At 30.4% G+C, this 12,392-nt stretch overlaps 1 protein-coding gene across 2 annotated transcripts in view; it reads right to left on the bottom strand.

Annotated features, from left to right (window-relative positions):
* The window catches only part of LOC126881873 (anillin-like), a 136,175-nt gene that overhangs the window by 72,435 nt on the left and 51,348 nt on the right, over positions 1-12,392 (bottom strand). For both annotated transcript variants that reach the window (XM_050646521.1, XM_050646522.1), the window contains exon 10: positions 10,046-10,217. In XM_050646521.1, coding sequence (XP_050502478.1) covers positions 10,046-10,217 — 172 coding nt within the window. The remainder of the gene's footprint in view (positions 1-10,045; positions 10,218-12,392) is intronic.

Here is a 12,392-nt window from a genome sequence, read left to right as displayed (position 1 = left end):
ATAGGGGAAGGATGGTAGACTGTTTTGAGGCAGGCCAAGATTCACGAAGGGCTGAAACTTATTAAATTAAGTGTTCATATTTTCTGCAGGTAACTGCTGCTGATCTCGACGAGAGAGTGGATATAGCAAACAATTTGCGGCAAACTATGCGTTTAGATATCAATTTACTTTTTTTTTTCTATTATATCCTGATCTTTTTAGGGAGTATTAAAACTACACAACTCTCTAAATTTGTGTGTAGTGAGAATAAATAAAGTACTTTATTGTTCTAATAGTAATACATACTGTTTAGTTTTAAATTAAATATACGGCCTATAAATGGCAACACTGCTTCCCCGCTGCCCACCTAATGCACTTAGCGCTGATTCATTCAGTCATTCGTCATTCTACAGTGGTAATGCAACTCATTCTCATAAGCAATGTTCCCATTTCCCGAACACTGAACAGTCTGTATGTTGAAATAATAGTCCAGGGCGCATCTGTTTTGAGATGGACGTTGAGAGGTCACTCATATTTTTTTGCATAAATTGCTTGGAATTAACGCATAGAATAATAATAGAGTTATCCTCCCACTCAAAAATGTCCGGAACATTGCTTAAATAGTCAAAATGTTAAAAAATGAAGGAAAAATTCGATTTTTTTCTTCGTTTTTTGATTGACTTTAAAAGTATTCACTTCCGAGAAAAGTTGCACTGACATAAAAGTTGCGTAATTAAATTTCCTACAATATAGGATTGGTTAAAAATTGTTATCCTTGTTGCAAAATAGCAATAATTGCGAAAAAAACATAAAAAAACAAGTATTCGCATTTTACGTTTTTCAACCATTTATGCTACACTTAGGACCTTCATATTTCACCTAGAAAAACTTTATGATACAGTGTGTCCACGGATGGAGTGCCCAAGAGGAAAAACTTTTTTATTTTCAATTTTAGCGAAAAATGTCATTCTTGATAAAAAGTTTTTGCTTGTTCTCAAACCCCATAAAACGAAATAAAATTCTAATTTTTCAAAACCTGCTTAATTTTGTAGCCAATTTTACGTAAATCCCTATAATTTTTTGCAGTTCTAAATCGTTACGATAATTTAGTGTTGCTAAGCTACACTGTAGCTTAATAACTGTCAACTCAGATAAATAATTTGCGAATTGTCATTTTTTTGACATAAATTTTAAATTTTTATTTAAAAAATGATAGATAAACTCTTTGATGAATGCTTAACATTGTCGAAAAAAATGACAATTGGCAAATTATTTATCGGAGTTGACAGTTACTAACCTACATTGTAGCTTAGCAACACTAGATTATTGTTACGATTTCAAATTTAGTGCAAAAAGGTATAGGGATTTACATAAAATTGGCTACAAAATTAAGCACGTTTTGAAAAACTTGAATTTTATTTCGGTTTATGGGGTTTTAGAACAAGCAAAATTTTTTATCAAAAATGACGTTTTTAGCTAAAATTGAAAATAAAAAAGTTTTTTCTCTTGGGCACCCCATCCGTGGACACACTGTATAATAAAACAATACTGTAAATTTCATTAAGATCAGTTTAATAGATTTTGCAAAATAAATTTTGCAATCCAGCTTTTGAAAAAAAAATTCATTTTTTCAAAATGTTGCAGGACTGAAAATAAAGCAGACAGCAAGATTTTTTTTTGCATATAGAAGAATACTGTACCTTTCATTTGAAATTTGCAAAATTACAATCGGTTAACTACCACGACGTCAGGATTTTTTTAAATAAACACTAATTTTTGGTGCGACGACGCGCAGGACAGCGGATACGTTTGCTCTGATTTGGCATTCCAATGACCTTTAATAATGATTGATAAATTTTAATTTTTAGTACAATTCGATATAAATAAATAAATTTGTTTATTGCAAAATAAAAACACATAGGTACTCTGTCCTTTGAAATACCACTGTTTTAGCAAAAACTTTCTTTGTTCATATATTTTAACTTAGAGAATAAAAGTTTATTATTTTTAAACAGATGCAATTGTTTAAACAACATTTCACAAACAATAATCAAATTAGTTCGATTTTTGTGGAATATTAAAATACAACAAAATATAGAGTAAGAAAATAATATATTAGATAAAGATTGGAACAAATTTTGGTGGAAATCAACTTGTGTGAATCGAAAATTAATGTTTATTTAAACAACTCCTGACGCCGTGGTAGTTAACTGATTTTAATTTTGGGAATTGAAAATGAAAGGTACAGCATTCTATATGTAAAAAAAATTTCAACTTGCTGTCTGTTTTAAAAGCTGGATTGCAAAAGTTATTTTGCAAAATCTACTGAAGTGATCTTAATGAAATTTACAGTATTGTTTTGTTATATCATAAAGTTTTTCTGGGTGAAATATGAAGGTCCTAAGTGTAGCATAAATGGTTGAAAAACGTAAAATGCGAATACTGGTTTTTTATGGTTTTTTTCGCAATTATTGCTATTTTGCAACAAGGGTGACAATTTTAAAAAAATTTAACCAGTCCTATATTATAGAAAATTTAATTACTCAACTTTTATGTCAGTGCAACTTTTCTCGGAAATGAACACTTTTAAAGTTATAATCAAAGAACGAAGAAAAAAATCCAATTTTCCCTTCATTTTTTGACATTTTGATTACTTAAACAATGTTCCGGACCTTTTTGAGTGGGAGGATAACTCATATATTATTATATGAGTAATTTTCAAGCAATTTCTGCAAAAAAAATATGAGTCACATCTCAACATCCAAATGTACTAATATTTTTACAGATGCGCCCTGGTCTATAATAACAAATTCAATAAAATAAGCCATTTACTTTCTGAAATCTCTCGCACGTGCTGTAATATCCCTCGACAGGTTATACCAGACAGAAAAAATAAGTACTCTATTTAAAATATATACCCGGGATGAAATACAAACCGGATTTTTTTTTAGGTTAAATTCATTACCTTTGGTAAAAAATACTATAGCAAAAATACTGTTTCTTTTGTATCCCTTTTTCATCCCACTGCTTTACGTAATTTAAGCTTACATAAGGCTGACCTGTCATGTATTACTGAATATAGAAACTCGGATATGCGACATATTCAAAAGCTAGAACTAACAACTAGTGAGGACCATGCATACTAAACAATAAATGAATAAATAATACACTAGGTATAATTTTGAGAATGTCAATAAGTAAGAAGATTGAGAAGCATGAGGGCAATCTTAATTAAATTTTGAGAAAATTTTACTGGGCGTGTATCTACATATACAAATTTGGGTTGAAGGCTACTGAAGGAAAATTGGTGGTTACTGTATCCAACATTACTAAAATAGTGGAAGATTAATGTACAATCCAATTTGAGATTAAAGCTACTCGATTAATGGCAGAATGGAGCAATATTCATTATAAGTGGGAAAATGTGGTTAACCATATGCGCTGCTTCTTGATAGATTATAAATTTTGTCAAAATAAAATATTGTTTTCAATAACCAAGTTTTTCTTTTAATTTTTGACATTCAGATCAAAAACACAAAAAACCTGACAAAGATCCGATTTATATGTAATCCAAACACGTATTATATGGGAATCCCCAGCAAAGCAAATTCTTAACTGTTTGTTAAGAATTTAACTTTAACATAACTTAAATGAATGTTGCAGTATTTACAAAAGCATAAGGTCTATTCAAGGAGTTTCCATAATTTTATCTTTAACTGAATAAAATTGACTTCCCCAATATTCATTTGATCTATTATTCTTATCGCCGCAGTTATATTATCAGCAGAGCGCATTACAGATATAAATATGTACTTAAACCTCTGCAAGAGCAGAATTTGTAATGAAATTAGAGTAGTACCAGTCCAATAGAAATAACTTGGCAGTAAGTTATGAGGATACTTGAGTACCAATTCGTGTACATGAGCCGAAAAAACTGAACCAGTTAGTGGAACAATAGTAGCATTTGAATGTATAACATAAGTGTAAACATTGATTTTAAGTTAATAAACTTGTATAGCTCTTCATTTCTTCTGAAATGTGGTGCTACCGACGTATGTTAAGAGTCTCATAATATATACAGCACACAACTAATATACCTATTCTCCAAAGGCTAAGGAAAGACAAAGAAATTATTAACACAGTAAAGGACAGAAAATTAGCTTACGTCGGTAACATTATACATAATAGTAAATACCGACTTCTACAGTTTCTACAGTAAGATAAACGTATATCATGGCTGGCCAATCGTAGGAAATAGACTGGTCAAACGTCAACTGATCTATTTCGAGCTGCTATGCATAGAATAAGATGGGTCAATGTGGTCGCCAACATCACTAAAAGATAGGCACCTTTATAAGAAGAATATCATATAAAACATTATGAAAAAATAAGAAAAGTGAACAGATATAACTGCCGACAGAAATAATAGATATTTGCAAACAAAATTAAATTTGAACACAAAATTCAGAATAGTTACAAATGGATAAATAATAGAATAGAGGATGACGTTTTACAATAGAGTATAAAAAAATAAACACACACATAAACACAAGGCAAACATAATTTTACAGAGGACCGCGTATTAAGCAGCAGAAGCCATAAATACCCGTCCATTCTCTCTAAAAGTATAAATTCATTCAGCCTATATTTTAGCCTCATCAAATAGTGGCAAATGCAAGATAGGCCCGCCAAAGAACCAAATTTCACAATTATGGAGTAGACACATTACGTAGCGGCACCTACCTTAATGATAGAAAACAAAAATCACTGTATCCGCTGTGAGCTTCGCTGGTATCGCCAACTAGTGGATTACTAGTGCAACTTCGGTTGGAAAAATTAATGAGAAAAGTATTGCGAATAATATCAAATATTTGTTTCAGACTTATGTATTTAATTCTTATCGTGTAATATGTACAACACAAAGAAGTAATTAGATTGTAATCAATGATTAATATCAGTAAGTTTGCTTATTATTTTGAGGTTATATTGACTGCGAATATTAAATTCCTTCTTTCCTGCTTCCGATAGTTTCACATTTATCGTAGTATTACAATTAATTATATTATAAAGTATTAAAAAACAAAATTTCAGTATTTGAAACGTAAGTATATTTGAGGTAAAAATATATGCCACAGCTTGGGCCAACTAATATTTTTCCCAATTAATGTTTTTAATTTCAATGATTTAAAAAGTTTATGTCAAATTGCCAACCGAAGTTCACTGACTTGTCACTACTGGCGCTCAGGAATTAAGTATCCCCTCTACCTACGAGCTCACAGCGGATATCACTGAACAACTACACAAACCTATCACTATCTGATAGTTCAAATACAGGCCAAAACATGTCACAGTTTGAACGAAGAACAGACTTGAAAAGACAGGATGAGCAGTTATGAATACTACACAGCCCTCCATAAAACGAATTAGAATTTTTTTTCTATACGATAGAGATATTTACCAATATCATTAACTAAAAAATAGACATAGTTTCAAAAGTTATGCATCACTTAAAATTATGCTCATTTTCATAGTTGATCTTTTCATGAACAGATGAACTGATTCTGCTAATTTTTTTATGTGATGTATTTTAGACTTTCCTTTGGTATTTACACACTTTGGCAAATTTTTACTCAAACTTGTTTTTTGCGCTTATACCGGGTGGAAGAAAAGAAATGTTTTTCTTATGGTAAGTTTGAGACACCCTGTAGGGAGGACAAGGTACAAACAAGTGTTACTATACATCGACATCGTATTATAGTCTTATGTGTTGTGAACATTGTGTTTTTTGAATGTCCCTGGTATCTTTAGAAACAAAGAAAATATACGGTTTTATTGTTTAACATTGTGTTTTAACTTAAACAAAAGTTTGAGACACCTTGTAGGGAGAAAATGGTACAAAGATACATGAAATAATGTCGTAGTCTCATATTTTGTGAACATTTTATTTTTCAGTTTCTCTGATATCTTTAATAACAACGAAACTAGACGGTTTTACTCTACAGGGTGTAACAAAAATACAGGTCATAAATTAAATCACATATTCTGGGACCAAAAATAGTTCGAATGAACCTAACTTACCTTAGTACAAATATGCACATAAAAAGTTACAGCCCTTTGAAGTTACAAAATGAAAATCAATTTTTTCGAATATATCGAAAACTATTGGAGATTTTTTATTGAAAATTAACATGTGGCATTCTTATGGCAGGAACATCTTAAAGAAAAATTATGGTGAAATTTGTGCACCCCATAAAAATTTTATGGGGGTCTTGTTCCCTTAAACCCCTCCCCCCCCCCCCCAAACTTTTGTGTACGTCTCAATTAAATTATTATTGTGGTACCATTAGTTAAATTCAATATTCTTAAAACTTTTTTGCCTCTTAGTATTTTCTCGATAAGGCAGTTTTTATCGAGTTGAAGCTTATTTTTTAATATGTTTTCATACAATTTTTATGGGGGTTTTGTTCTTTTAAACCCCCAAATGTTTGTGTACGTTCCAATTAAAATATTACTGCGGTACCATTAGTTAAACACAGTGTTTTTAAAACTTTTTTGCCTCTTTGTATTTTTTCGAGAAGGCACCTTTTACCGAGATGTGGCTTCTTTTTTAATATGGTTCAAAATATACCTAAAAATGTCAATCATAAATAAATTTTCATATTATTACCAAGTCTCCATAATCTTACTTAACCATATACAAATATGTGGTGGATTTGACAAATATTCAAAATATCTCGATAAAAACTGACTTTTCGAAAAAGTACTAAGAGGCAAAAAACTCTTAAAAACATCGTGTTTTACTAATGGTACAACAATAAAAATTTACTTGGAACGTACACAAAAGTTTGGAGGGGGGGGGGGGGTTAAAGGAACAAAACCTCCATAAAATTTTTATGGGGTGTCCAAATTTCACTATATTTTTTTCTTAAGATGCTACTGCTATAAGAGTGCCACATGTCCATTTTCAATAAAAAATCTCTAATAGTTTTCGATATATTGGAAAAAATCGATTTTCACTTTGTAACTTCAAAGGGCTGTAACTTTTTTTATGTGCACATTTGTACTAAGATAAGTTAAGTTCAATCAAACTATTTTTGGTCCCAGAATATGTGATTAAATTTATGACCTGTATTTTTGTTACACCCTGTATAATATGTGTTTTAACTGACGACATGCGAAACGTGAGGATTTTATGTCTTATCATACACTAAGATGAAATTATTTCATATATCATAGTGCGAAAGGAACAAAGAGTTCAAAGAAAGAAAATCTGCGCAATGTACCTCTCGCTATTTAAAGAGCCTCCACGTAGACACCAAATCCGTACTCACTCTCAATTAAATTCCACCCCTAAAAATCACAGAGCGTCCATTAAACAATCTCGTCTCTATTATGTTGCGCTGTGCATACCGCTCACTTGGTCCACAAATAGCTCTTGAGGTGTCGACCGGAATTGTTAACGTTATCTGCCTTTCCGTTTTAAAGAATTGCTAACTGTTTTTTTATTGTTAATTTAGTTTTATTCCAGTTAAAACACGTCATGTTAAAGAATAAAAGTGTATATTTTCTTTGTTTCTAAAGATATCAGGGACAATCAAAAAACAAAATGTTCACAAAACATAAGACTACAATACCATTTCGATGTATGCTTATACCTCGGTATACTTATACCTCGTCCTCATTACAGGATGTCTCAAACTTAACATAAGAAAAACAATTTTTTTCTTCCACCCGGTATAAGTTCAAATAAGAAGTTTGAGTAAACCTTTGCCTAACTGTGTAAAAACCAAAGAAAAATCTAAAATAATAAAAAAATTAGCGGAATCCGTTAATCTGTCACGAAAAAATTAACTCTGAAAATGACCATACTTTTTAGGTGATGTATAACTTTTGAAACTATGTGTACCTATTTAAGACAACGGAAATAAGATGCTGATGTATAATTAGTCCAGGGCGCATCTGTTTTGAGATGGACGTTGAGAGGTGACTCATATTTTTTTGCAGGAATTGCTTGGAAATAACTCATATAATGATAATTGAATTATCCTTCCACTCAAACAGGTCCGGAACACTGTTTAAATAATCAAAATGTAAAAAAAAATGAAGGAAAAATTCGATTTTTTTCTTTGTTTTTTGATTATAACTTTAAAAGTATTCACTTCCGAGAAAAGTTGCACTAACATAAAAGTTGTGTAATTAAATTTCCTACAATATAGGATTGGTTAAAAATTTTAAAAATTGTCACCCTTGTTGCAAAATAGCAATAATTGCCAAAAAACTATAAAAAAACAAGTTTTCGCATTTTATATTTTTCAACCAGTTATGCTACACTTATGATCTTCATATTCTACCCAGAAAAATGTTATGATATAATAAAACAATACTGTAAATTTCATTAAGATCGATTTAATAGATTTTGCAAAATAAATTTTGCAATCGCTTTCGCAAAAAAATTCATTTTTTCAAAATGTTGCAGGACTGAAAATAAAGCAGATGCAACTTGAAATCTTTTTCACATATAGAAGAATAATGTACTTTTCATTTGCAATTTGCAAAATTGAAATCGGTTCACTATCACGGCGTCAGGAATTTTTTTAAATAAACATTAATGTTTGGTGCTATGCGCAGGACAGAGGCGTTCGATTCACGCAAGTTCATCTCCACCAAAATTTCTTCCAATCTTTATCTAATATATTATTTTCTTACGCCATATTTTGTTGAATTTTAATATTTTAATTCCACAAAAATCAAACTAATTGGATTATTTTTTGTGAAATATTGTTTAAACAATTGCATATGTTTAAAAATAATAAACTTTTATTCTTTAAGTTAAAATATATGAACAAAGAAAGTTTTTCTTAAAAAAAAGTGTTATTTGAAAGGACAGAGTATGTGTTTTATTTTGCAATAAACAAATTTATTTATTTATATCGAAATGTTCTAAAAATTAAAATTTATCAATCATTACCAAAGGTCATTGGAATGTCCAATCAGAGCAAACGTATCCGCCGTCCTGCAAGTAGCACCAAAAATTAATGTCTATTTAAAAAAATCCTGACGCCGTGGTAGTTAACAAATTTTAATTTTGCAAATTGCATATGAAAGGCACAGTATTCTTCTATATGTAAAATAAAATTCAACTTGCTGTCTGCTTGATTTTCAGTCCTGCAACATTTTGAAAAAATGATTTTTTTTTTGCGAAAGCTGGATTGCAAAATTTCTTTTGCAAAATCTATTAAACCGATCTTAATGAAATTTACAGTATTGTTTTAATATATCATAAAGTTTTTCTGGGTGAAATATGAAGGTCCTAAGTGTAGCATAAATGGTTGAAAAACGTAAAATGCGAATACTCGTTTTTTATGGTTTTTTCGGAATTATTGCTACTTTGCAACAAGAGTGACAATTTTTAAATTGTTTAACCAATCCTATATTGTAGGAAATTTAATTACGCAACTTTTATGTCAGTACAACTTTTCTCGGAAATGAATACTTTTAAAGTTATAATCAAAAAACGAAGAAAGAATCGAATTTTTCGTTCATTTTTTGACATTTTGATTATTTAAACAATGTTTCGGACCTTTTTTAGTGGGAGGATAACTCAAATATTATTATATGAGATATTTTCAAGCAATTTCTGCAAAGAAATATGAGTCACCTCTCAACATTCAAATGTACTAATATGTTTACAGATGCGCCCTGGTCTAAATAGCAACAATGAAATCTTCAATGCTATCATCATTGTTGTGTATCTTTTGGGTAGTACTGGAAACATCAGCTTCCAGTAAATACTTAAGATTAATTATATTTAGCTAGTACGTGAAAACAAAAAAAAAAAACAATGAATTACCTATAAAAGCAAAAAAGCAATAAATATATGCAGCAAAATTTTCAATATGGAAATTAATTAAGTTTTATACTATCGATGGAAAGATTCAGATTACGTGATACATACTGCAATATCCATTTACGAGTACAAGCTATAACCTTAAATCCCAAAGCCTTTATGATTAATGATCATGCTAGACAAAAACAAAATAATATCCAGTTAGTAGCTGTATCGCACCTGCTGTTGCTGTTGTCAGGCGATGGTGACCTCGTGTATGTTTCAGGTTCGGTCTCTGTAGTCGCTTCAATGTCTGATAGATTTGGGTACAGTCTGCCCTCCTTTGGACCAGCGACTTTAATTCTTTTGACGTCGTCCAAAACTGCTGCCACCACTGGACTATCACCTTTACCTGCAAGATGAGTTACGGGCTAAAGAATTTTATACATGGAAAAAAGTAGAGCAATTGGGGGGATCAGATGCTAAGGGGTACAAGTGACAAAATGGTTCAATTGAGAAAAAAGAAGTCAAAGTTAAATTTACATAGTAAATTCTACAGCAAATGAATCGCTTATGAACTTATTTTAAATTAATTTTATACCTTTTATTTATCTAATTGTAAAAGCTTTTGTAAAGTTAGTATTTATTTTCATTCAAAATATTTGAAATTTGGAAAAATGTTCGCACTTGTACCCCCCTGTTTCAAATTTTGCACTTGTTTCTCTTTGCCACTTAAGTACCTTACCAATTTCTTAAATTCTTAAACAAAAATAAAAGAAAAATTACGTAAAAATTAAACATTTTTATTTATGAAAACTTACTTGGTACATTTTGTGTTATTATTTCACTTATTTTGAATACTTTTTAAGGGCTTGATTTGCAAAGATACTAAACAAATCACCAAAAATAATATCCAGGGATACAAGTGAAGTTATACCTGTTTGCCGCAAACTGTTTTTAAATATTTCGTAAGTAGTCAAACTAGAACCTGCGATATATCGCCACCAGTAGTTTAATTCAGCTGTATCTCTTTGACACTAAATTTTTAATACTATCTAGTATTATTTTGTGCACTTAACTCAGTTTACAATATTTTGTCACTTGTACCCCTCAATTATGAAAGAAACAGTGTTTTTAATAAAATAGACGAAGGTCCAAGCAACGTTTGCAATATTTAATTTGTTATGTGCAATACTAGGCGAGGAAATGAAGCACTAAAATCACCTAAACCTCCAACTTTTTTAAAGTAAGACGGATCGTTAAGAAAACTTTTTTACATTCGTTTCGGGAGCGCTTTAGGAAAATTGTTGACCACTCAACATGAGGGACAAATAAAAATTGCAGTTTTGCAGTCGGAAAATGCATTTTCCAAGACGAAAAATGCATTTTCCAAAGTGCATCTCAAAGTGTTTAAACAATAAAAATTCAAAACTGTGTCAAGATCACAGTTTGATTTATTGCAAAATGCTATTTTACTATTGTCTTTTCCCTTTCTCTTGTTTCGTAAGTACAACAAAGATTTGGCTTAGTAAAGACATAGATAAGGTAAGTCACGCCATATTTGCTTTCGTTTAAAAGTATTTTATATATTTTGTATTGACTATGTTTATGTTAATTTTTGATTTGAGCTATCTTTTCTTTAATATTTCTATTTTAGTATATGTTTGGTTCCCATAAGGAAACCAGTGGCGCCCAATATTTTATTTCTTTTTATTTGATTCCTATTTGATCTTTCTATTTTTTTATTTCTAAGCTAATAAGAGGATATTAATAACACCCCGTTAAGAAACACCCCCATATCTCTTCCGTACTGAGCAACCGAGGACTTGTTCTTCAAATTGTCTAACATGTTAACATCCCCTTATGTGGCATATCAACATCTTATCAAATTATATTTTTCATTATTCCTACAGGGTGATCTTCGTCGTTACAACTTTCAATGTACAAATTTGAAATAACAGAAAAATTATCGATTTTACGGATATAATGCAATAATACTTTTTGTAGACCTTTAAAATTAGCACTGTTAAATGTCGTTTACAGTGCAAATTAAGCGAGATACGGTGCAAAAAAAGGTTGATCACACATATATTTTAAGAAAAAAATTAACAGTAGGTATATTTAACCTCGCATCCACCAGAATTTAAATACATCGTTTTCCTTCTACAATACCTTTTATTATAGTGTTATTTCTATGCTCAATAAGTTGGACTGGTTTAAAATGCATGGTTTTTAAAAAAATAAGATCAAATTATAGAGCGCATTTTTAAATTTTCTTAAAAATCTGCTATTTCTCAGTGTATACGTAATTCGAAAATTATAAAAATACGAAAAAAATGATTCAGTACAAAGTGAAGGGTTTTTCTTAACAAAAAATTTGTTTTTTTTTTCATTACTGTAGCAAGTAAAAATTAAGTTAGGTTGATAGCGCGAATATCACCTTTACGAGAATGCAATTCTCGTATACCACCTCAGAGAAATAACATGAGCATTTTGTAAATGTTGAAATATGTTTATGGGTATATAATAATATAAAAGTGTTAATCATTATTAAAGTACTTATTGAAAATTGCAAACAGCCGAAACG

Source organism: Diabrotica virgifera, chromosome 3 (genome assembly GCF_917563875.1).
Source record: "Diabrotica virgifera virgifera chromosome 3, PGI_DIABVI_V3a".
In the NCBI taxonomy this organism is placed as follows: domain Eukaryota; kingdom Metazoa; phylum Arthropoda; class Insecta; order Coleoptera; family Chrysomelidae; genus Diabrotica; species Diabrotica virgifera.
Note: the sequence above shows the minus strand (reverse complement) of the source record. Positions and strands in the feature narration are given on the sequence as shown.